The following is a 24,957-nucleotide window of genomic DNA, read 5'->3' on the forward strand; positions in this document are numbered from 1 at the left end:
AGGTTCCACCGAGTACTTGGCCTCGATGCTTAGATCCCAAGCTCCACCGAGCCCTGGAATTCACTGTTCAGATATTAGATATTAGGTTCTACCAAACATAATTTGACCTTGGTGCTTAGATACCAAGTTCCATTGAGCACCCGACCTTGATGCTCAGCTATCAGGTTCCATCGAGCATTCAGCTTTAATGCTCAGATCCTAGGTTACATTGAACATTCGATTTTAGTGCTTAGATACCATTTTCCAACGAGCACTCGGATTCAATATTTAGACTTGGCCTCCTAATCGCCTGCGAATGAATACGTGGTGGCATCTTCTAAATAAAGAGGGGAGTAGTGTGTTGGTGCAATTTTCCTAGATCAAGGTTGACCAGTATGACTAAATTTGAGTTGACTCAACCTTGAATCGTGATGTTTAAGTTTTGATATTTGACAATATATGAAGATTGCAGGTATAATTGTCCATTTGGAGAGATTGTTAGTGCAATTCTCCACTGGTCAAGGTTTAACTAATTTAATATAAAGGAGAATCAAGTAGTTCAATGTTAACTAAATACTTGATTGGAAAGTCCAAACTGAAGACTAGGCAAGGACATGTCCAACGGGAAGGTTGGCAGAAGTTGAAAATTCTAGTAAATGAAGCTATGTAGGTGAAAGTCTTAGTGAGTAAAGCTAGGCAGAAGGAAATCCTGGTGAGTGAAGCCAGGTGAAAATCCTAGTGAGTAGAGCTAGGTAAAAGGAAATCATGGTGAGTAAAACCAAGTGTAAAACCCTGGTGAGTGAAGTTAAACAGTTAGAAAAATTCAAGTGGGTCAAAGGATTGACTGGACATTTGACATGAGACGATAAGTCCAAGTGGGTCAGGTTGACCAGACACTTAACACGAGGAGAAAAATCCAAGTGGGTTAAAGGATTGACTAGACACTTGGTGAAGAAGTCCCAACAGATCAAGGGTGACCGGATGCCAAACAATGAGGAGTCCCAACAGGTCACGGTTGATCGGATGTTGAGCAAGGAACCCTAAACTTAGTTTTGGAGGTTAGGGTTCGGTAATCGATTACACTAAGCTTAAGCGATTAAGCATTTTTCTTAATCGCTTAAGAGCTGGTTTGACGCGAGTGCACAGATGTGCCTAATCGATTAAGTCAATCGATTAGACACAGCGTAAGGGATTAGAGCAATCACTTACAGCTCCTTTTGCTTTCAAATAGAATGTTTCTGTTCGAAACTTAAGCGATCAAGTTAATTGCTTAAGCTATTTCTCGTGATCGAACAGAATGTTGCTGAATCGATCTGGCTAATTAGGATTAATCGACTGGGGTAGTCGATTAAGGTTGAAAATATAATCGTTATGTAGGCAGAAAAGGAGTTCATGTGCATTGTTCACTGTATCTCTTCTCTTCCACTCTCTGTATCGAGCACAGATCTTTACACCAGTTCTTGGAAACTTTTTGGAGACAAGTGTTGCTGCACTTTCAGTGTTTAAGAAGTGTTTACAAGCAAAGAAGAGAGCAAGCTAGGGTTTCTTCATTGTAAATCTTATAAGATTTCATTTGTGTCAGCTTGTATCTTTCTCTTCTTGTATCTACTATGTGTGTGAGTTTGTACGAGACTTCTCTGCCTCCGAAGTATTTTCGAGAAAGAGTATTTTATTGTCGATATGTGAGTGAGGGTCGAATCCTTAGATTGATCACCTCTTCTTGAGGTGAATACCAAATAAATCTTTGGCGTTAACGTTTGCTTGCTCTCAAAGTGACCAAACATAGTGGATATCAAATTTGGTCACATGATCGTCTACTAATGGATAGTGACACCTTCTGAATGGAAAAATTCAGTGGATGTCAAATCTAGTTTCTGATAGCCCGATCTTCTCCCTCAACCGCTTCACCGCGACTTGGCTGCCGTCCTCCAGCGTCGCCTTGTAGACCGTCCCGTAAGTGCTCTTCCCCATGATCTCCGCTGTGGCGCACAGGAGGTCATCGGCGGTGAAGGCTAGCGGGCCGTCGAAATGGACCAGCTTCCCTCCGGTGTCACCTCCGGTCTCGACTTCCGACCCCGTCTCCTGCCCTGACTTCTCGCCTCTCCTGGCCGCCGCCTCTCTTGCGGTGCTCTGTTTTGCAGCTCTGTTTCTAATCATGCAGTAGAATAGAAAGGAGAAAAGAAGGATGAGGAGCGCAAGGAAGACCGCCACAGCGATGAGTATTAGTGCCTTGGTACCAAGTCTTCTCCGTGTGTGCTCCGGCGAGGTGGAAAGAGACTGAGGATAGGTAGGAGGAGCAGAAGGGCATGGAGCCGCACTGTAACCGCAGAGCTGGAGGTTTCCACTGAAAGAGCTCGAATTGAATTTCTCGGAGAGGAGAACAGGAACAGGGCCAGATAAATTGTTGTCGGACACATTGAAGAAAGTGAGGTTGGTGAGGTTGTCAATGGAAACTGGAATTCCTCCGGTGAGGTTGTTCTCCGACAAATCCAGCAGAGAAAGGCCGGAGATGTTCCCCAACGTGGGAGGGATTGAACCGACGAATTGGTTCCTCTTAAGATCGAGCAAAGATAGATTCTTTAAGCCATCAATGGACTCAAGGATCGGGCTTTCGAGAAAGTTACCTTCGAGTTTGAGCTCGACCAAGGACGAAAGGTTACACAGTGACTCAGGAAAGCTTCCGCTAATGGAGTTTTTGGAAAGATCGAGCGTTTTAAGCCTCGGGAACGTCCCGAATTCCTCAGGAATACTGCCTTGTAGCTCATTGTTGCTGAGAGAGAGGTCTTCCAGCATTGGAAGGCGAGAGAGAGAGATTGGGATGCTTCCGGAGAGGAAATTGTGCTCTAGATGCAAGCTTTTGAGCTGGAAACCTGAAACATTGTTGCTGCTGCTGCTTCCCCATGTGTCGGGGACAGAACCGGAGAGGTTGTTGTGTTGGAGGGAGACGAACACAAGAGCCGGAAGGCGAGTGACGGCGGCAGGAATTGACCCAGAGATATTGTTGTAGCTCAAATTAAGCCTAAGGAGCCGGGTATTGTTGGCAATGGAGGCAGGGATGCTGCCGGAGAGCGAATTGGCGCTGAGGTCCAGCGTCTGCAGAAGGACGCATCCGGCGATGGACCGAGGCACCTCACCGGTGAAGCGGTTGTTGAACAAATAAACTCCGCGAAGCTCTCGGAGGAGGCCGAGGGCCGGCGGGATGGGCCCGCCAATGGTGTTGTCGTGGAGGTTGAGCTTGCGGAGTGAAACGAGCTGGCCGACCTTACTGGAGAGGCGACCGGCGAGGCCGCGCCAGGGGAGCTGGATGGCGATCACCTGGCCGCGGACGCACTTGATACCGGTCCATGCGCCGGAGCAGGCGTCAATGCCGGTCCCGTTCCAGATCCGGAGCACGCCTCGGCGGTCGGTGAGCTCGGCCTTGATGGCCTGCAGCCCCTGGAGGTCGTTCTGGGTGATCGCTACCCCGTCCCACTCGAGTCCCGTAGCAAACCTAGACGAAACCAATAAAAGTAAGACCAACACCAGCAGCGGCAGCGGCTGCTGCCGTTGGAGGCTATCCATGAAGCAGGGAACTCACTGCTCTGCGTTGGATCAACGCGAGACGAAGTACAAGATCAAGGGAGAGCAGATGAGAGAGGAAGATTAATTGGATTCGGGAACGAAAGGAGTGGGATTATAAATTGCCGGAGATGGAAATTATTATTGTTGTTTTACCCTTGGAGGAAGCCAACGGCTAGTTTTCCTGCGCCGCTTCATCATCTTCTTCCTCTTGACTGCCGGCTACGACTTGAGCGGAGAGCGCGAGGGCAAAAGCGAAAATAAAATTGACGAGTGAGGAAGAGCAACGGCTAGATTTTGGGGGCTGCGTCCGGAAGCGCTAGCTTGCGTCACATCCACATCGTCGGTGGGAGTGGTTTGACTCCGATCTGCCATTTCAACGGTCCGATAGAGTAGGACGGCCCCTGGGAGGAATTAGATTCTGTGTACAATGCACCAGGTGATGACGTAATCTGCAGTTGTTTTGACGTCAGAAATTATTGAAAACTTCTTGCCAGGCCCTGTAAAAGGTTGAAGTAAAATGTTGGTGCAATTCCAGACAAGGAATCTGCCGTATTCGATGAATATGAAACGTCGTAAATTTAGAATATACCTTTCATTTTCACAAAAAAGATTAATACTTATTTCTTTCAAAATCAGTAGAATTTTGCATGAATAACAAGAGTGTTGTTAATAGAGGTACACAGAAATTGTAAAATTAAGAAATTAAATAGCAAGAAATGGTCTTGTGATCTCCCGTAAACATCAAAACGTGGAGCTTGCAATCTCCTCCTGCCAGTTATTCGGTCAGCTAATCATTCAGCAATTTAACAATAATGGATATGCACCTGCTTATCGATGGGTTTGATTGTGAACCTGTTCGTTGTTGTCCGACAAGCTTATTCTTATTACTCGACCCACGATGACAGTGATGTCGTCTAACTTGCCCCCTGCGTCAAACAATCCAGTGATGCATCAGATCACATGGAAGGCATTAGCATGAACACTAAGAGCATGGAAATGGGAAAAAATCATCAAAACAAGAGGTTAAGAATGTCATGCCAACTAGTTTTGTTCCAAGGACTTTCTTCCACCAGGGTACGTCAAAGCCCTGCAAAGTAAACATCATTTATTCAGGTCTAGATAACATGTTTTCTACAATTACATGTTACGTTTAAATGTTTACATGTAGCACATAATAGGAACAAAGACACGGTGAATATTATTTCAGATTCTTGTGTTGAATTTGTTTGGTATGATAGTTGCGAAATAGAGCATCAATGCTAGCCTTAGACAACAAACAAAACATAAAACAAGGTGTCGGTACCCTGCTTCTAGCTTCCAAGGAATACGGTGAATCAAAATTTGAATCCATAGAGTGATAATGTGCTAGATTGGCTAGTTTGTTTGCTACCATCACAAGAAACATATTGGTTAGAAGGAATAAGTCGAAGCCAAATTGCGAATTTAGTACTCTCAACAAACCAGCTTCGGAGACATCTTGAGATCCAGAGAGAGCTGAAATTATTTCATGATCAAAGATATTGTCAAAAAGGCCATCTGAACCCATGACAACTGTATCTCCTTCAATCAACTCTAAACTACATACCTGTTGAATAAGTTACAGCATTTGATAGTCCAAACAATAATATTAGAAAGAGAAAATAAATGTAGCTGCGGCATATAAAGCTAAAAGTAGAATTCCTGGAAAGTGCAAATTTTGTACTTCATAAATCACTGTAGACTCAGTTGAGTAGGATATTAACTAGAAGAGAATTTGAGTGGACAAATATGTAAACTAAAAGCAGACTGGATAAATTTGAAACTATACCATGCCGCATCAGAATTAAGAATGGTCTGGAAACAGACCTACTTTTCCACTACTTGTGCCATTTTAGAGCAACCAAATCTTAGTTAGCTTCATCATCCATGTACAGCCATTCAGTTGGCAGTGATAAAGTAGATAAATTGAAATGAACACCAATTGCTTCTCCTTATGCACGAAAATTCTACAATTTAAGTTGAAAAACATAGGCAAAATTTTTTGGAATCATATGTCATCATTGTTAACCACAAAATTTCCATCTTCGCACATTTACACATAGTCCAGCAAAATAAAGAGCTTGTTTTTCTTCTTGTTAATAAACCTTGTTGCTTTATACTTTAGCTAAAGTTTAGTTTGACCCTCTACTCATGATGTCAAACCTTAAGTTTAGTTTGTATCTTAGAAAATGATCAGAATTGACAATATTTAGTAAAAAAACTGAATAAGTACTGAACAGAGTCATGGATCATGCAAATAATTTCTCCAAGTAAAGCAAAGGTTTAAGGCTTCAAATGAATAATTGAACTGAAATTTTGTTATATGGACACTGGGACATTCAGGCTTCGTATTTTTGTTCTTATTGGATCAGTGTAGAAGATATCAAAGCAATGGTATGCTAAGGGATGATGATGATAAAAAAAAGATTCTGGAGTACAAAAGAATTTTACTCTAAACTAAAGATAAGTCAAGAAAAGAAAATTCATATAGAGCAAGCAACAGCAGAAGAAAAAAATGAACTTAACGAAAACGAAGTCAAACAAGCAATACCGTGGCATCCTGATACGTTTGGCCATAAATCTCTGAGCTCAACTGATATGGACAATCAAAATAGTGATCTTGTGGAGATGTAGCAAAAACTACTTGGTCTGTCCATCAAATGACAGGACAAAAAAAAATTAAAATCACAAATATTCTAGCTGCTGACCTCAAAAAAAACTGATAGAAGTCAGTTCATCTCTTGGTAAATCACCTCTCCGAATAAGTCGCAACCCACAATCTCCAACATTTGCCACTTTAAGGATTCCGTTCTTCTCTAATATTGCAATTATACTATCCATATTAGTGAAGCAGTAAGTAGTTGGCCTCAACTTTCAAACCTTTCAAACAAGGCATAAAGCAATGAAAGAACACAAACCAGGCACCCATGGTCACAAAAAGTAGAACATGGAAAGAAACAAGTTGTTGAACACTTGTCGTTGTAGGATCGAGACGCGCTAGAAGGGGGGATGAATAGCGCTCATGGCTTCTTCACGTTCGTTTAAAATCGATCGAGTAAAATGGCAACGGAATAAAGACAAAAAGAAAGAAAGAGACAACGCTAACACCCCAAGAGTTACTTGGTTCGGCGCCAGTGGCGATTCCTATTCTAATGCCTGCACGTAAGAGTGCTTTCGATGGGCAAATACTAATCAATCCAATGATTACAAATATAATTATAGCTTTAATACAAGTAATTTGAATAACAGCAATACCAACGACTTGGAGAATCAAATCTTGAGCGCAATCGTCGTCGGAGCAACTTTCGAGCATTGAGGAGGTGCTTTATGAGTAGCGCGCACAAGCGGACGTTGTTTGGAATGTTGTTATCTAGGTGATGGTCGAATCCTCCTTTTATAGCTCATTCCGGACTCTTGGAACCTCCCCCGGGCGCCCCCACAGGGCTAATGTGGCGTGCTCTCGTCGAACTCGATCTGCAAAAGTTATCCATCTTTGTGCGCCTGGACCACCCTCGGGCACCCGGACCGTGATGTAGGTCCGCCAATCATCGTGCTCCAGCTCACTGTGAAGATCGATTTTCGATCGCCCGGGTGCCTGGAACAACTCTGGGCGCTCGTGTTGGTTGCTACTCGGAATATCATACCGGTTCCCTTACAAAAATTTTATACAAGTCCTGAACCTTTCCTAACAACCTATTGTATTCTTTAGGAATATCATACTCGGAATATCATACCGGTCGCACCAATCCCATATTACTATATGGGCTCCTTTTTATCATGAGTGTGTTGATCTCCCTGTGTTTAAGATATTGAATGTCCACTAATTAAATAAGTTACTACAACTCACTTAATTAATATCTAGCTCCAAGAGTAGTACCACTCAACCTTATCGTCATGTCGGACTAAGTCCACCTGCAGGGTTTACATGACAATCCTTATAAGCTCCTCAAGGGGACATCATCAACATAGATTACTAGGACACAGTTTCATTCTATAATCAACAACACACCATATAAATAATATCATTTCCCAACTTATCGAGCCTATTGATTTAACGAACTAAATCGCACCATTTGATAAATTAAAGAAATAAGTATTAAGTATATATGCTTGTTATTATATCATGATTAAGAGTACATACTTCTATAATAACAGAGGTATTGTTCTTTTATATAGTTAGTGATCCTGTCCTAATCGCCGAACCAAAGGACGTTGGGCACGTGGCGCTTTCCTAGTCGATGGCGCAGGCCTCCGAAGCTCCGGCGATCCTGCACAGAAGTCGGGCCGGGAAGGGGTTCCCGGCGGCGACCCTCCGACGCTCAAGTCAGGCAAAGCTCAATAGAGAGAAAGGGGCTCCAAAACTCGTAGTGCGTAGTATGAGGCTCTTTATATAGGCGGTGAAAGAACTAATGCCGTCCACCGAGGTGCATACGTATGCTGACCCATACCGGTATGCACTGCCGAGAGCTTACGGCGCCATCTGCAGCCCATTGCGCCTTGATGGGACAACAGACACCCGTTGTCGGACTAGGAGTATGCTAGCCGTATACGACTTGTCGAAGATGTTCCCCTTCTTTCGCTTTCATGTAAGGCGGCCACCTGGGACGAAGTCCGTCAGCCGCCCTCCTCCTTTTACGCTACGGCAAGACTCACCTCGCGTCCCTGCCGTTGACATTAGTGTCGGGAAATTTCCGATGGCGCTATGTAGACTGTTAGCAGTGTCATTTTCTCCTGGTTCTTCCGCTCGGCTCTTAACTACTGTTTCGACAGAGCGTCGGAACCCCGACCCGGTCAGGGCGCCTTTTACTACCGAATGTCCCTTGGTCGGCCGATCGGTCTTATCCATTTCTTCCAAGTCCGGTCGGCTCACCCTTCTCCGGCGGGCTACTTGGTCATTTGACCTCCATGTGGCGTTGACCCCTCGTTAGGGGGTCCCGGGCTCTTACCACCGGATCACTTGCCTTCCCCTCGAGTCTAGTCGAAGGAGGCGAAGTCCGACTGACTGGACTGCCGGTCTGGCTGAGCAATGATCATTGCATTAGGCCGCTCGGTTAGGTATAGGGATACTCATCCGTTCGGCGATATCGTGTCCGTGCCTCGTGTTCTCTTGGAATTCACTACCCATCACGTGCTCTACGCACAGTAAGGGGAGCTCATTAAATGCGACCAGTTTCCTGCTGACACGTGGCGGTCGTGCGTTTGTCAGCGTATGGCGGTGGCGTCACTTCCGATGGGGCAGCCGCCGTTTGAAATGGACGGCTAGATGACAACCTCGATATCGGCGACTTGGATCGGACGGCTGAAATCAATAGCGGCCGCCCTTATAAAGCTCCGACTTCCGCTTTCCGCCGCATTTCGGCCTCCTCTCCTCCCGACGTTTCGCTGCTTCTTTCTTCTCCAGCGATCTTGCGTTCCGGCTCTCCGACGACCCTACAATTTCTTCCGATCATCTCCCTTGCTTGTAAGACCCTTTTTTCTTGCTCCCAATGTTTTCTTCTTTCTGTTAATCATTTCCTTCAGTCGGTTTTTCTCCATTCCTTGCTTGAACCTTCCCTTTTGGTCCCGCATTCTTGTCTTTCGGCCATGACTAGCACCTCGCAGTCGACCGACGGCGCTCCGGATCTATGGTATACGACCATAGAGAGCCATTTTGACGAGAAGGACGCCCTGCGCCTCACTCGAACCTATGATCTGCCGATCGATCACCAAATAGTGTTAGCCACACCGGCCGATCGGCCTCATGAAGCGCCGTCCGGCACGGTTCTTTTCTTCCGAGACCAATTTCTGGCCGGACTGCGTTTTCCACCCCACAAATTTTTCTTACAAGTTTGCAATTATTTTCGCATTCCGCTCGGCGGTAGTTCCTTTAGGCTGCTGGGCGGAGTGATAGTTTTGTTCAATGAACGCCATCCCCTTAGACCCAAAAATTTTCCACTACTTTTTATCCCAAGCAAGCCGGGTGGGGCACCTTTGTTTTCCAATCTAGGATAGGCTTCGTCCTTTTGATAATATGCTGAGCTCCAACAAACATTGGAAGGAGCATTTTTCTATATCGTTTTCGAGCGACCGACTTTTCGTACCAAGTGGCGGGGCAGAATGCCAAGAACCGGCAATTTAGAGGCGACGCGGCTTACCTTCACGCACGGCTAGTTAGTCGGTATCATATTGACAAGCTGCTCCTTCCGGGAGTAATGCACATATTCGGCTTGTCTTCTACCCCAGCCGATCTGCCCTGCAGCATGAGTAAGTTCCCTTATCCTCTCGTTTATTTTGTTCTAACTGATTTATTTCTTGCTTCTGCAGCTGAAGTCATGTGGCGTGCTAAGGCGACCGAGAAGCTCAAATTGAAAGCCGCTCAGATCGAGGCGGTGAAGAACAAAGAGGTCGCCGAGCGGGGCCTTGGTCTAGCTGAACCGACCGGCGAAGCAAGTGAGGGGACTCAGGATGCCCCTGAAGCCTTAGCCGCTGCTACCTCTCACGACGAGGCAACGGGCGGCACTGAACCTTCTAACCAAGCTGAGGTAGAGGGCCGTTCGGCAGATGATGTTCCGCTAGTCACTCGGAAGCGCCGACGACCGGAATTTGCCTCTGCCTCAACTCCACTTGATGAGCCCCAGCCCGAGCGGGGCGCGGACGCTCCGGTGCTGTCCGGGACGGTTTCCCTCGAGAGTACTCCGACCCCACATGGCTCTCCGAGGGCCAGCTCGAGTGCCGTCCGTCCTCTAAGAACTCTGCCGTATCGAGCTTCTTCCTTCTGGTCACGGTGGGCCGTCCGGTGGGCCGACGCTTCTCGAGCGAGCCGAGCGGCGAATTTAATTAAAGCGTCGCGCCTTCCTTCGGAGGGTACATGGCTGCTGATCGGCCAATGGTCCCCGAGCGGCAGATCACCGATGGGCCCTCTTGCCCAAGCTTGGGTGGGCGCTCGGCGTCGAATAGCCAAGATGACTCCCGGCAGCTCGGCGACAACAATGGCCACCGGGGTATGCTCTGTTTCTTTGTTTGCGTATTTGAATTATGTTTTAACCTATCCACGTTTGCTAGCGAGCGGGTGGGCGGATCGCCATTAGCGATCGATTGGCGGAAGCGGAGGGCGAGTTGAAAAACAAAAGCTACGAAGTGCTGGGCGTCGGCGGCCGCTGGAGAAGGCGAAAAACTCTTGGATGCCGAGCGGAAAGGGCTTCGATCTAGCGAGCAAGGTCGTTCGGCGTGAGGTGATGATCAAGCAACGAGATAAGGAGATCAAGACGGCGACCACCCGGAAGCTCCAGGCCATCGATATGGACCGAATGAAGGTGGAGATCCGAGGGCTGAGCAACGCATCGAGGATCTGGATGCTCTGCTGGCTAGAAAGGAGAGCCGCTCGGCCGATCTCAAAGATTTGATGGAGACTTGAAGGATCTCGAGCCGCCAGCGACGCTGCCCACGCCGCGCTCAAAAGTCGGCTCTGACGAAGTGAGGAAGGCGTATCTCCGCTCGGAAGATTTCAAGAGAAGTTTACCGACAAGATATCCTCACTTTCGAAGAAGCAATCAAGGCGGTGGATTATCCAAGACCGAGGCCACTGCCGGCCGGTAGCCGTCCCGAGGACCTCGCGACGGTGATGGGCGCCGTCCAGACACTCTTTTTGACTTTGACGCGTGATAAGCGTTTTTATGAACTTTTTGTATTCCCGCGCCCAACTTATTTTGTAGTAACTTTTTTGGTTCACCCAGTGCATAATAGATAATCTTTTCTGTTCCTTCAACTTCTGTTTTGGCAAGAAATTTTTCTCTCGTCACGACTGTGAGTGTTCTTTAAAACTCTTCCGCTCGGCACCACGCTCTACCAGACAAGTCGATTGTCTTTAATGTCTTTTATCATGCGACTGAGCAGCCGCTCGGCGTTTACATGCTAATATCTTTAACTTCTACTGACCAACTTTTGCTTCGTGCCTTACCCCCAAAGGGGTTTTCCGTACATATTTGATAAGCGAGCCGCTCAGTCGTATGTTGGTTTTAACGACCAGGCTATCGTTGATCGTATCATGCGAATGGCTATTCGCTCGGACGTTTATAGACGCCGGCTCGTCTCTCGATATTTAACGTCGGAGCTCGACGGTCTTCCGCTCGGACGTTTATAGACGTCGGCTCATCTCTCGATATTTAACGTCGGAGCTCGACGGTCTTCCGCTCGGACGTTTATAGACGCCGGCTCGTCTCTCGATATTTAACGTCGGAGCTCGACGGCCTTTACGGCTAACTTTAACTGATTATATACGCCCTGCCGAGGGGCGAGGGGTCTTCGTTATCGAGCATGCGGCTCGTACAATATACCTCCGGCCGAACGGTACGGGACCTTCGATATTGAGCGTGCGGCTCGTTTAATATACCTCCGGCCTAACGGTCCGGGGCCTTCGATATTGAGCCTTTGGCTCGGATACAATTCCCCCTGCCGAACGGCGCGGGGTCTTCGTCATCGAGCGTTCGGCTTGGATACTATACGCCCGGCCGAACGGTGCAGGGTCTTCACCTTCGAGCATTTGGCTCGTATATTTATATGCCCCGGCCGAACGGCACATACACAAAAATGCTCAATGCGTTTTCATCTTTTTGCTTCCTGCATTACAAGGACATAGGCGACTAGCATATACACAAAAATGAATTACATTCATGCACCTTTCATCCAGCTCGATAAGGCTGGAGATGATTTGCACTCCACGGTCGATCTAGCTGCCGCCCGTCTTCATCCTCCAAATAATATGCGCCCGATCGGAGCTTTTCAATAACCTTGAAGGGGCCCGCCCACGGTGCCTCCAGTTTGCCGACGTCGCCGACCGGCTTGACTTTCTTCCAGACGAGATCGCCGACCTGGAATGATCTGGGGATTACGCGGCGGTTGTAGTTTTGCTTCATCCGCTACCGATACGCCATCAGCCGAACGGACGCCTTGGCTCGCTCTTCGGCGACTAAATCCAGCTCCATGTTCCTCCGCTCGGCGTTGCCATCATCATAGCTCTGGATCCGGACGGACTCAACACCGACCTCAACCGGAATGACCGCCTCGCCGCCATACACCAAATGGAACGGTGTGACGCCCGTCCCTTCCTTCGGAGTCGTTCGGATGGCCCATAAGACGCCCAACACTTCATCCGCCCAACTTCCTCCCAAATGGTCGAGCCGAGCGCGCAGAATACGAAGAATTTCCCGATTGGCTACTTCGGCTTGACCGTTACTTTGGGGATAAGCCACGGACGTGAAGTGTTGCTCGATGCCGTAGCTTTTACACCAATCCTCTAGCACCTTCCCTGTGAATTGCCGCCCATTGTCGGAAACCAATCAGCGAGGGATGCCGAACCGACAGATGATGTGTTGCCAGATGAATTTTTTGACCATCTGTTCGGTGATCTTTGCCAGCGGCTCAGCCTCCACCCACTTGGAAAAATAATCGACCGCCACCGGTAAAAATTTCCTCTGTCCGGTCGCCATCGGAAATGGACCGACAATATCCATTCCCCATTGATCGAACGGACATGAAACGGTTGATGCCTTCATTTCCTCGGCCGGTCGGTGGTTGAAGTTATGGTACTTTTGGCATGAAAGACACGTCGACACTCTCCGAGCGGCATCTGCTTGTAAAGTCGGCCAGAAGTATCCAGCTAGCAGGATCTTCTTAGCTAGTGCTCGTCCGCCCGGATGTCCTCCGCACGATCCTTGATGTACTTCTTGGAGGATGTAAGCCGAGTCCTCCGAGCTCACGCATTTCAACAACGGACGTGAGAAAGCCTTTTTATAAAGCTGATCGCCGATTCTCCTCCTTAGCATTTGGGCTTCATACTCATTGGATGGTGTGGCGCCGCGGAGGAACTCTATGATGGGCGTCCGATCGCTTGGAAATGTGAGGCCTTCCATCCGGTCGACGTCGCCACCAGTGTGCTTTTTCAATTGGCTGCTGAATGGCGATTGGCGTTATTGAGCTCGCGAGTTTGGCTAACTCATCGCTTGATTTTCCGCTCTGGGTATCTTACGGACAATAACTTCTCTAAAATCTGCTTTGAGCTTCTGAAGGCCCAGGCCGGCTATCAATGCCTTATGTTACCTTCATTGTTGGTGGCTTTATAATTAATCTAATGGAGAAGTGCGTCTTTTCTTCTTTGAAAAAGCAGTATTCCGATCCGGCCTTGCCGAGTCGGCGACCCATCCACATATATCTTCCATGTTGTCTCCGGCTCGACCTTCTATACCTCGATGATGAAATCGGCTAAGGCCTGCGCTTTGATTGCCAGTTGGGGTTGATATTATATGTCAAATTTGCTTAGTTCGGTCGTCGATTTGATAGCCTTCCTGATGCTTCGGGATTTAGTAGAACTCGTTCCAAGGCGCTATTGGTTAGTACAATGATGGTGTGTGCTAGGAAATATGAATGGAGCCTTCGAGCGGCGAGACGATGAGCTAGCTTTTCGAGACCAGTGTAGCGAGATTCTGCATCTTTAAAAATGTGGCTCAAAAAGTATACATGCTGCTGCTCTTGGACGTTCTGCCTAACTAGAGTCGATCCAACGACATGTTCGTTGGATGATAGATAAATCTGAAGTGGCTCACCAATAATTGGCTTGGCTAATACAGGTAAGGAGTTTAGATATTGCTTCAGCTCTTCCAATGCTCGATCACACTCGGCTTCCCATTGAAATTTTGTAGCTCGACAAAGCACTTTGAAGAACGGCAGGCTCCAGTCGGACGACTTGGATATGAATTTGGATAGCGTCATGATCTGACCGGTCAGCTGTTGAGCTTCCTTGTATTTTCTTGGGCGGCATATCTCGCAAGGATTTGCTTGATGCCGATCGGTCACTATGTACCCAGCGCCCTCTTTGCTCGAACAGGCACTTCAGGGGATTAAGCTTGACTCCGTATTTGCGTAGCGTTCGGAAGGTTTCTTCCAGGTCCTTGAAGAGCTCGGCCGCTCGGACGGACTTAATGAGAATGTCGTCCACATAAATTTCTAGATTACGTCCGATCTGCTCTCTGAATACTTTATTCATCAACGATATGTGGCCCCGCATCTTGATCGAGCGGCATCGCATTATAGCAATAAGTGTCAGCGGCCGTCGCTGACTTTTCTTGATCCTCACGGGTGGCGGCATGGTGATAGCCAGTAGGCGTCAGCATCTGATTAATTGTAGTAGAGTCCACGGTGATCTATCAGGAGAGGATAAAAATCTTCGCGAGCTTTGTTGAGATCCGAAAATCTGCACACTCTCCACTTGTTGCACGGCAGGAGACTAATACTCGTTAGTGAACCATTCGGGGACCTCGCGTATATGGCAGGCCTCAAGTTTTCCACCTCCTCGGATGATGGAATTGAAGTCCCTTTTCTTTGCTTCACCGTCGTCCGGTCGGACATGTAACTCGCGCTTATGCTAGCGAAATTCGAGGCGGCTCGTCGTCGCCCGACGAAAGACATCGTGATTTCTTGAGGCGTTGGGTCGACTCCTCTTTAGCTTCTCCTCCGGATCGGATGATAAAAGTCGTGGCCTCCGGTCGGGTTGGGTGAATCTACACTTCCTCTTTCTCTTCGTAAATTAAAGAGGATGGCTTTTCGTGATGGCGTTTACCTCGATCGGGCGTCTTAGGATTGGCTTCTGCTCGGACCGTCTCGATGTAACATCGCCGACTAGTTGATCTCCCGTGCTTCTCCACTTTGTCCTCCGGGGAACTTGATCTTCGATGGAAGGTTGAGGCGACCGCTCGGAATTCGTGGCGCCGGTCGTCCCAGAATAACGTTGTAGGGCGAGGAGAGTCGACCACCACAAAGTTTGTTGTCCTTGTCCTCTGGCGGCTCTTCTCCCGAGGTAGCCAGTAGGATCTGTCCGGTTGAACCGTTGCAGTAAACCGTAGGCGGAGTTGTCGTGGGTATGACTCGGCTCGATCGATTTGCGGTGATCGAGCGCCTTCTTGAATAAGATGTTGGTTGGCTCACATGTTAACAAATACGTGATGGTGTGTAATTGGCTATTACGCTTTGATGGCGAGCATCGTGGGGTACTTGACTCCTTCCAAGTCCCAGCGGCGATTTCCGGTCCGTTCGCGTTCTTGGCTGCATGGCGTAATTTGGAGATCGCTTGCCTTTCTAGCTCGATTAGGTCTCCTCCGGTCGGCAAGCAATAACGTTGATCTCGCCTCGGGAAGTATTGCTTCTATTTTCCTCTTCCCGAGCGGACGGTCAGGACCGTTCTCTGGACGCTCGGCGATTCTCCTGCCTTGGAGAACGATGCCTATCGGGAGCCTGTTGTTGTGGCCTATCGGTTCTTGTCCGCTCGGCGTCATGAGTTCTCTGCCGCCTGTCGACTGAGGGAGACCGTCGTCCCGGGATGAACCACGAAGGAAAACTTGACAATCCCTTGTGTTGTGCGTGTCCGTCCGATGGAAGGGCGGAACATCGGGGTCCATTCTTCTTTGGCTTTGGTAGGCGGCTACCTCTTGCACGTGGGACCTGGCATGGGGGGATCGGATTGCTTCGGCCCTTGGTCCTCTGGGCGGCTGATGAGTGGCGTGTTGTTTCCGCTCGGCTGGAGGAGCCCGCTCGATTGGAGTTTCTTTTTTCCTAGCCGCTCGTGCCTCTTCCACGTTGATGTATTCGTTCGCCCGGTGTAGCATGTGATCATAATCTCGGGGCGGCTTTCGGATGAGCGATCGGAAGAAATCCCGTCCACGGGCCTTGTGTGAAGGCATTCATCATGGTTTCCGAGGTGGCCGTTGGAATGTCCATCGCCACTTGGTTGAACCGCTGGATGTAAGCTCGAAGCGATTCACGGGCTTCTTGCTTGATGGCGAACAGGCTCACGCTCGTTTTCTGGTAGCGTCGACTGCTCGCAAAATAGTGGAGGAAGGCCGTTCGGAAATCTTTGAAGCTCGTGATGGATCCGTCCGGCAATCTCCGGAACCACCGTTGAGCCGATCCCGAGAGAGTGGTAAGAAAAACTCGACATTTTACTCCATCCGTGTATTGATGGAGAGTAGCTGTGTTATCGAACTTACCCAGATGATCATCTGGGTCGGTTGTCCCATTGTACTCGCCGATCGTCGGAGGCACGTAGTGCTTTGGCAGAGGGTCTCGTAGAATAGCCTCTGAAAATTGGCGATTGATCCGCTCGGGCGATGCGTCCGCTCGGGGGGCTTTCCCCTTTCTATCATCTCGTCTAGGCATTTCGTCCGAAGAAGATCCCCTATCTCTGTGAGCTGGTACGGCTTCAGGGGTGCGGAATAGGGCTCGATGAAATGCAACGGTGGCTGGTGGCGCTTCCGCTCGACCACCAAACGCTGATGTTGCTTGCTGCTCCGGCCGCTCGGCTGTGGCTTTCTGTTTTTGCTCCACGAGCTTGGCGGCCCTTATCTCGATCAGAGCGTCGAGTTCCTCGTTCGAAAGCGTCACCATGTGTTGTCGTCCAGCCTCGTCCATTGTTTCCGATCGGATGCAGGAGCGTTCCCACAGACGGCGCCAAATTGATCCTGTCCGAATCGCCGAACCAAAGGACGTTGGGCACGTGGCGCTTTCCTAGTCAATGGCGCAGGCCTCCGAAGCTCTGGCGATCCTGCACAGAAGTCGGGCCGGGAAGGAGTTTCCGGCGGCGACCCTCCGACGCTCAAGTCAGGCAAAGCTCAATAGAGAGAAAGGGGCTCCAAAACTCGTAGTGTGCGTACCTCCGGCAAAGTAAGAGGCTCTTTATATAGAGCGGTGAAAGAACTAATGCACGTCCACCGAGGTGCATACATGTCTGCAGCCCATACCCCGGTATGCACCTGTCAGAGAGCTTACCTGACGCCATACTGCAACAGTTCCATTGCGCCTTCGATGGGACAACAGGACACCCCGTTGTCAGACTAGGAGTATGGCCTAGCCATATGACTTGACGGCTGTCAGAAGATGTTCCCCCTTCTTTACTGCTCATAATCCGGGGCGGCCGACCGGCTGGACAGGGAGTCCGTCCTCGCGTCCGGCCTGCCGTTGACATTGGTGTGCTGGGGAAATTTCCAGTAGGCGCTATGTAGACTGTTAGCAGTGTCATTTTCTCCTGGTTCTTCCGCTCGGCTCTTAACTACTGTTTCGACAGAGCGTCGGAACCCCGACCCGGTCAGGGCGCCTTTTACTACCGAATGTCCCTTGGTCGGTCGATCGGTCTTATCCATTTCTTCCAAGTCCGGTCGGCTCACCCTTCTCCGGCGGGCTACTTGGCCATTTGACCTCCATGTGGCGTTGACCCCTCGTTAGGGGGTCCCGGGCTCTTACCACAAGATCAGTTAGTATAAAAAGAAACTACCTCAAATGGTCCTGCTCAATACACTCAGAGTGTACTAGTATAATTTTATAGTCAAGATAAACTAATACCAAATTACACTACGACTATTCCAATGGTTTGTTCATTTCCATCTTAGTCGTGAGCTACTTTTTATAACTTATAAGGAACTGATAACATGATCTTTTGTGTGTGACACCACACACTATGTTATCTACAATATAAATTAATTGAACAACTACACTTAGCATATAAATGTAGACATTTGACCAATGTGATTCTTTATTTCAAAATAAATGTTTACAAAAAGCTAGGCTTTTAGTATACACTCTAACAGCTCGAACCGCAAGGGTGTTGGCACCCTGCTCCGGGTGAAGCCTCCCCGAATGCTCGGACTTCATTTTCTACCAACTTCTTTTTATACAAAACAAGGTTAGTCCAGGCAAATAATATTTAAAGAATGACACATTTTGACAGCGTTCGGACTGTCCGATCCTGATTTTGAGTTTCATTGAAATTCTAGGTCGAACCGACGCCTACTGTTCCCTCTTCGGGAAATACATCCTCACCACTCCTCTCATAAGAAATTACCTTTTGCTAGACCGGTCCTCCAGACCAACTGGACTTTTGCTTATTATCCGTGACTTCAGGACTTCATGCTGAATGTCCGATCCACGACTCGTCCAGACTTCCACCTGGTGTCCGTAACCTTAGGATTTTTACCTAGAGTTCTTGACTCTAGGATTTCGCCCAGAGTCCTCGACCCGCCAAGACTTTGCTCAGTTCCTTGGACCACGACTTAGTTGCCTAAGCACAGCTAAGACTTTCCACCTGTCAAACCGTACTTAGGATTTTCCTACATACTTAGTTCAACTTGTTAGACAACAAGATAACTTAACATTGAACCCCTTTGTCATTATCAAAACACAGGTTCGATCGTCTGGTGCTCCCTGTACCAACAGTCGTGTTCTGTAAATATCACGAATGTGGACTATGGTATTCAATGAAATAAGAGTGGACGAACCCCTTTTTGCAGCAAACCCTTCTTCTCTATCCTTGTAGAGATATTTGGGGGCTCCTAAATGTGATTCTCTGTCCTTGTGGATCGATTTGGGGCTCCAATATGGGTTTTATGAGGCCCCCTCCTTAAGGTCCTTGAAGTTGGTCCAAGTATTAGCTATGGGGAATTCCCGTTAGTCATTCCCAAGTTGGTCCAAGTATTAGCTATAGGAACCCTTCGATCTTTTCCCTAATTGATAAAAGTATCAGCTTTGGAGAATTCCCTTTGGTCATTCTCAAGTTGGTAAAAGGAGTAGTTATGGGGAAATCCTTCAGTCATTTCCTGAGTTGGTCCAAGTATGAGCTACTAAGAAATCTCCCTTCAGTCATTTCCTTGTACATAAAAATTATTCCGAAAAAGATAAATTTGCACGTGTTGTGAAATTTTCTCCAATTTGTTTTTCCTAAGGAGAAAAGAATCTAAAAATGAAGAAAAATAAAAGGATTGTATTGTAAAAACTATTTTCTTAAAAAAAAATCCTTACAGAATTCATATTCACATATAGCTTACTTTCTTTTTGAGATAAATTTGTAATTGGACAAAAAAAAAATACAACAACGTCACCTAACGACCTAAGTCTATCAGCTTACTATTCCACAAAGTAGATAAATAGCTGCAGTACTTTATTGACAAGGCATAAGGAGTCTAGATAGGTACCCATTTCGACAAACATCACCTCTATAAGTGAAAGATAGACTTGAGGTCACCACAACTAGCCAAAACCAAGATTAACTAGACATGATCGAGAACGAACTAAACAAAGGCCTTCGCCCACTGTAAATCACTAGACAACTTTTCTCACCCTTCTCAATGATTCTAGTAATCCTCCCATAGAACGAATAGTTTAGGATCCCAATGGATTAAGTCACTTGGACTCAATCTACCAATGATGTGCTCGTGTCTCACACAACATTGACACCAACACTGAGTTAGGGAGTAGGGACTGACACCTCTGTTGAGCATAGCTAATATTCTCACAAGATATGATGTTAAACACTTAGATCTATATGTTGGATACGAGCACCCATGTCAGAGTAACATAGCAAATTAGCAATGGAGAGACTATCTACAGATAATTTTTCATGTAACTACTCAAAACAAAGTCAAATCTGTCCATCCATGGTGCTTGTAGAGGTCAAGGGGAAACATGTCTGCAACCTAACGCCATAAGATAGAAAAGTAAGACTTACATGATACTTACACGGTAGCTGAACCTATAGAAGAGGTAGCAGCATGGGCCTTTCTCATGAGTACTTGAGGATTATAATTGACCTGTCAAATGGAAGATGATTAGAAACGAGTGCAAGTTCAATCTTAATTATAAGCATATTTCAAAATGGCTTTTTATTTAAGTACAATGAAATAGTTAAAGCCACATGGGCCAAGAAAATATATTCATTTCTTGATTTTCATACTGAGAACATTGAGGCTAAAATATATGTGAGACGGTTAAAAAGCTTAATTGTTTTCCAAAACACTAAAACATAGTCTCTTTTTTTCTGATCCTAGTAGTTTGAAAAAATCATGAAATTCTGCAAACAAAATAGAAAAAAAAACGTGAGTAAAATAAAAAACTACATTTATGCAGGCTCAAAATCAATACTGATCCAATGCATGCCAATTTACTCCCGTTTACTCAAAATATACTATCAATTTCACAATATCTGAATCCTCACCTCTTCATCCACTATTAGTTCTGAAACATTTGCCATCAGCTCCCTTGAAAATAGCGCAGGATCCACATTCTGGTCCGCCCAACTATCAATCATCAAAGCCCAACTATCAATCATCAAAACCACGAAAAAATAGAATACAAAATTACACTTAAGCACATAAATCTTCATCAAAGCTTTTAAGAACTAAATACAGTACCCCGAAACACCATCGGCAACTGCAAAAACTCCCCCATTGTGGTTGCTCACCAAGAAGGCATCCTCACCGCCCTTATCAACCTTTGAACCAACTCACAAAAGAAGAATCATTTCAAGAAAATACACGAATAAAATGATATCAAATGGAACGAAGGGGGAAAACTCACTTTTGCAGGGTGTGGGATTAGATGACTACCAAATGACAAAGACAACTCCGACCTACAATAAATAATTATTTTCAGGGAAAAAAAAGCTTGACCAGAAGCCCTAAAATTGCAAAAATTAGGAATCGGAACGAGAAGAATACTTGCGCGATTGAGGGAAGGAGCCAATGATGATTACCTAATTTGACGACGAGCGAAAGCAGAGAGGCGCCGTGACTGGCGAATGGAGGAAGGACGAAGAGGGGAAGGTGAAGGGAGGAGGCGGAGGGAGCGGAGGATGGAAAGCCTCCCCATCTGCCTCTTCTTGTTCGAGTGAGAAAACAGCGCCACGTTCGATATAGATTAGCGGAGTCGTGGAGGAGCTGCCACAGCACAGCAGTGAGATTTGATTGGGCCATTAATTTGGGCTCTCATGGGATTGGGCCGAAATTTCCATCGTCGGTTGTTCGTCGGCGTAGAGAGGGATCGGAGATGAGCGGAAGCGCGTTCAATGCCTTCAAGGCGCGGGTGCCAATCGCGTGGAGCCCTCGCCTGTACATAACGTTGGTGCGCAGCCTCCCTGGCACCCGCCGCCTCCACCGCCGCACCCTGGACGCCATGCGCCTCCGCCGCTGCCACCGAATCGTCATCCACCGCACAACCCCATCTCTCCTCGGCATGCTCAACCAGGTTCCATCCCTTTCTCTCCTTTTTGATCGCCTACTGGATTCTCGACTTTCTTCTCATTTGTATTCATTGCTGAATGGCCAGGTGAAGCGATTGGTCGCCGTGAAGACGGAGGAAATGTACAATGCCAGGAAGCAGCAGAAGGCGGAGCACAGGGCTCTGCGCCCGCCGATCTTCGTCAGTCAACGCTTTTCCTGCGGCTTCCTCTTCTGCGGCCGAGTCAGCTAATTAGCTGATCTTCTCAATGAATCTACTAGGCTAGCAAATTTTCGTTGTTTTCCTCTGCTCTCTCCTCTCCGGTTGGAATTGAATAATTGAGACTCCATGAGTTAAAAACTGTCTTTAACTAAGGTTACGGATACAAAGATTTGTTTATAACTTTAGAACTTCTCTAATAGATACTGATTAAGGATTAAACTGGAGATGCTTTCATATTATCCTCAAAAGTATGGTGTAGGGCTATAATAGCGGAGAAAACTACAGAGGCTAGACTCGATCTCAAGTCAAGCTCGAGCCTAATTTGAGAAAATAAATTAAAAACATGTGCAAGTGAGATTCGAATCTTGGACCTTAAATACATAAATGATATGTTTTAACCACAAACTCTTCCTATAATAATTTTAATTATTAAAATATTAAATTAATTATCTAGTCCAACGAGCCCTCGGGCCCATGTTAAATGAGCTCGAGCTCGACTCGAATGTTAAACGAGCCGACTCGAGTTTGACTTGAGCTTAGTCAAATTTAAGCTCGAGTCGAACTTTGACCGAGCTACTCGTAAGCGGTTCATGAGCAACTCAACTCATTTATACCCTTAGTATGATGGTGTTTGGTCCAGTCAGTTCATCTAAAGAAGAATGAACTTGTATCAAGTTTTTGTGGTCTTCATAATTTGTATAAAATTTAAGTGATAGTGCTACTTTGGCACGACCTGTTTGACAATCAAGAGGATTTTCATGAGAGACTTTGTTAGAGATCATTTTGACCCGTCATCAAAGGAGACAAGTTATGTAGTTCGGATTCTCTATCCCAAACATCGCACGTCCCCATGTCTCCTTGTTGATTTGACAGTCGTGACATCCTCGAAATGTGTGATATTCTCATAATATGTATTATATTTTTGAGATATGATCTAATTCATCCAATCAATTAAAGGACACGGGTGTTTGATATAGAGAATCCGAACTCCAAGCTATGACAATGATATTTGGAGTTCACTTGGGAAGTAGGCACCGGTACTTTGTTTTACTTTTTTAAAACTTCTCTCACAGTGTGGAATTCCATGTGTAACCAGTAATATTATAGTTTAGTCCTCCCTAAAGTTTTAGATTATAACAACATCTCTATTTAAAAATAAAACAAAATTTAATTGTCTCCTCAACTCATCATATACATGTCATATATCCTTAAAATAATTCTTTTATTCTTCATTTTTTTAATTGAGCCCCTAAATTTAACCTATTGTTAAAGATATCATATTTTCAAAGTATCTCTAAAATATTTTAAATTTTCATATCACCTTAAAATTTTAGTCAAATAACACTTTTTTAACCTTTGAAGTTTTTAAAATTTTATTTCACTATCTAAATTTCATTTTAAATCCCACAATTGTAAAAGTTCATCATTTTCCAAACAGTAGGTTAATATTGTAATTTAGTCCTCTAATTTTTTTATATTTTCACTTTCATTTTAAAATTTTACACCATTCTTGTAGTTATAGAATTTTTAATTTTCCCATATATATAATTTTTTGTATTTCATCCTTATATATTTTCACGTAAAATTAGACTTTGCATCTCATTAATAATTTAGTCATTATGTCAATAATAAATTATTTAACAATAACATTTACTCACTATGACAATAATAAATGATTTGTTAATAATCTAATTAATATAATTAATTTCATTAATAATCTGTTTATCTTTTTAGTATGGTTCTAGTTTGTTATATTTTATAGATATATTTGTATAATAATATAGTTTTTCTATTAATATGATAACTTCTACTATGAAAAATATTTTATATCAATTTTTTTTTACTTTTCGTCAAAAAAAAAAATGAGTATACAAACTGTGAGTTTATTTATTTTTCCAAACAAGATTTTATAATTTGCAATCTCTTTTATAACTTTTTTGTTGTTTTTTATCAAACAAAATTTAATTTTGATTGAAAATTTTTCTTCTCAAAATTTTTAGTTTCATTGAAAGAAATTATAAGAAATTCTGGATTCCTGGGCGAAGTTGTCATTTAGAGATTCAAAGCATTTGTGAGAAAATTTGAGCACTAAAAGCACATCTTCCAACAAGGGAAAATTCATAGGACAAACTCAGTCACTTCCTAGACTCACTACACCATTTAATGGCTGCTCATGTCACTTTCATGATAACAGGCAAAGGCAATCACACATAAGAAGCCTCATCCCACCTTGTAATAAGCATTTCCAATCCTTCTCCTTAGTTGCAAGTGCCTTCCCCTCCCCTTAGAACCTCTCTTTCTCTTCTTCCTTACCTCTTAAAACTTAAAAAACCTTTGCTCTGTCCTATCTCCTCCCATCTTGCTTCAATCTTCATCAATTACCAAAAGAAAATATGTACTACCCCCATTCCTTAACATATCACTCGTCACTATCCCTAGTAGTAGCCACATTTCATAGTTGGACACTTAATCTACTCCCTTCATGCTTATATCAAATACCAGCATTCCTAGTGGATAGTTGATACATCCCTATTGATGATGTGTCAAACCTTTATGAAATAACCTAGTCACTTTTGCCATACGTTGACTAAGATGTCAAAATAATAAAATGCTGGCTTCATCTTAAGCCAACTGAGTTTTGGTCCTATATTTCCATGGACAAAAAACACACTAATGGATATTGTGTTTTTATGTAATGAAGATTTATGTTTTTTTTTAATTTTCCCTTTCCTATTTTCATTTAAGGAACACAGGAAGATAACAAGTGTTTTAAAAGACAAGATGATTATGTTAGTCATTGTGTTTATCTATCTAGGATCTTACGACTTGCACATCTTCTGTGGAACTCTCCCTAAATGCAACATGTGTGCATGAGTCAGTTCATCATTGAAATTGAGTAGTTTATCAAAGTATGGACGTACAACAAAAATGGCTTCCCGTAACAAGCAAATTCATTTTTCGCAGCGCGCATTACACATTGTATAATTAAAAGTTGTTGAAAGTCTTAGATTATTCACAGCATGTGTTACATGTTGTAGATATTATTATCTGCAGCACACTGCAAAAAAATAATATCCGCAGCGTGCTTTGCGCGCTGCAGATATTATTGTTGGACAAACAATTTGTAGGAGATTTTGGAATTAGCATAATTTAAATATATTAAATTAAATT

General features: G+C 45.4%; 3 protein-coding genes across 4 annotated transcripts; 1 reads left to right on the forward strand and 2 right to left on the reverse strand.

Annotated features, from left to right (window-relative positions):
• Positions 1-1,630: 1,630 nt before the first annotated feature.
• On the reverse strand, positions 1,631-3,765 carry LOC121989424 (probably inactive leucine-rich repeat receptor-like protein kinase IMK2). Its single transcript, XM_042543482.1, has one exon. It carries the CDS (start codon positions 3,538-3,540, stop codon positions 1,831-1,833), a length of 1,710 nt encoding a protein of 569 aa, XP_042399416.1. The 5' UTR covers positions 3,541-3,765; the 3' UTR covers positions 1,631-1,830.
• Positions 3,766-4,134: 369 nt separating this feature from the next.
• Positions 4,135-21,237, reverse strand: LOC121989425 (probable protein phosphatase 2C 1). 2 transcript variants are annotated; one of them, XM_042543483.1, is made up of 12 exons: positions 21,101-21,237; positions 20,926-20,977; positions 20,760-20,839; positions 20,564-20,645; positions 20,089-20,159; positions 6,312-6,391; positions 6,110-6,207; positions 5,002-5,125; positions 4,844-4,926; positions 4,579-4,627; positions 4,393-4,466; positions 4,135-4,308 (listed from the first exon to the last, which is right to left on the reverse strand). In XM_042543483.1, the coding sequence occupies exons 1-12, from the start codon at positions 21,214-21,216 to the stop codon at positions 4,282-4,284; spliced, it is 936 nt and encodes a 311-aa protein (XP_042399417.1). In that variant the 5' UTR covers positions 21,217-21,237; the 3' UTR covers positions 4,135-4,281. The 2 variants fall into 2 exon arrangements, with proteins under 2 accessions (XP_042399417.1, XP_042399418.1); XM_042543484.1 differs by lacking the exons at positions 20,564-20,645; positions 20,760-20,839; positions 20,926-20,977; positions 21,101-21,237 and having other exon boundaries at positions 6,312-6,438; positions 20,078-20,159.
• Positions 21,238-21,357: 120 nt separating this feature from the next.
• On the forward strand, positions 21,358-21,940 carry LOC121989426 (50S ribosomal protein L30-like). Its single transcript, XM_042543485.1, has 2 exons — positions 21,358-21,591; positions 21,673-21,940. Exons 1-2 carry the CDS (start codon positions 21,394-21,396, stop codon positions 21,814-21,816), a joined length of 342 nt encoding a protein of 113 aa, XP_042399419.1. The 5' UTR covers positions 21,358-21,393; the 3' UTR covers positions 21,817-21,940.
• Positions 21,941-24,957: the final 3,017 nt, after the last annotated feature.

This window comes from Zingiber officinale, chromosome 6B (assembly GCF_018446385.1).
Source record: "Zingiber officinale cultivar Zhangliang chromosome 6B, Zo_v1.1, whole genome shotgun sequence".
NCBI classification, from domain to species: Eukaryota; Viridiplantae; Streptophyta; class Magnoliopsida; order Zingiberales; family Zingiberaceae; genus Zingiber; species Zingiber officinale.

Bases quoted from the DNA above. Each gene is read 5' to 3' on its own strand.
- LOC121989424 (XM_042543482.1), bottom strand. From the start codon at position 3,540: ATGGATAGCCTCCAACGGCAGCAGCCGCTGCCGCTGCTGGTGTTGGTC.
- LOC121989425 (XM_042543483.1), bottom strand. From the start codon at position 21,216: ATGGGGAGGCTTTCCATCCTCCGCTCCCTCCGCCTCCTCCCTTCACCT. The intron at 6,208-6,311 runs GTGATTTACCAA...TTTGATGGACAG, and splicing joins GTTGCGACTTATTCGGAGAG to ACCAAGTAGTTTTTGCTACA. The intron at 4,927-5,001 runs GTTTGTTGAGAG...TTGTGATGGTAG, and splicing joins TCAAGATGTCTCCGAAGCTG to CAAACAAACTAGCCAATCTA.
- LOC121989426 (XM_042543485.1), top strand. From the start codon at position 21,394: ATGAGCGGAAGCGCGTTCAATGCCTTCAAGGCGCGGGTGCCAATCGCG. The intron at 21,592-21,672 runs GTTCCATCCCTT...CTGAATGGCCAG, and splicing joins TCCTCGGCATGCTCAACCAG to GTGAAGCGATTGGTCGCCGT.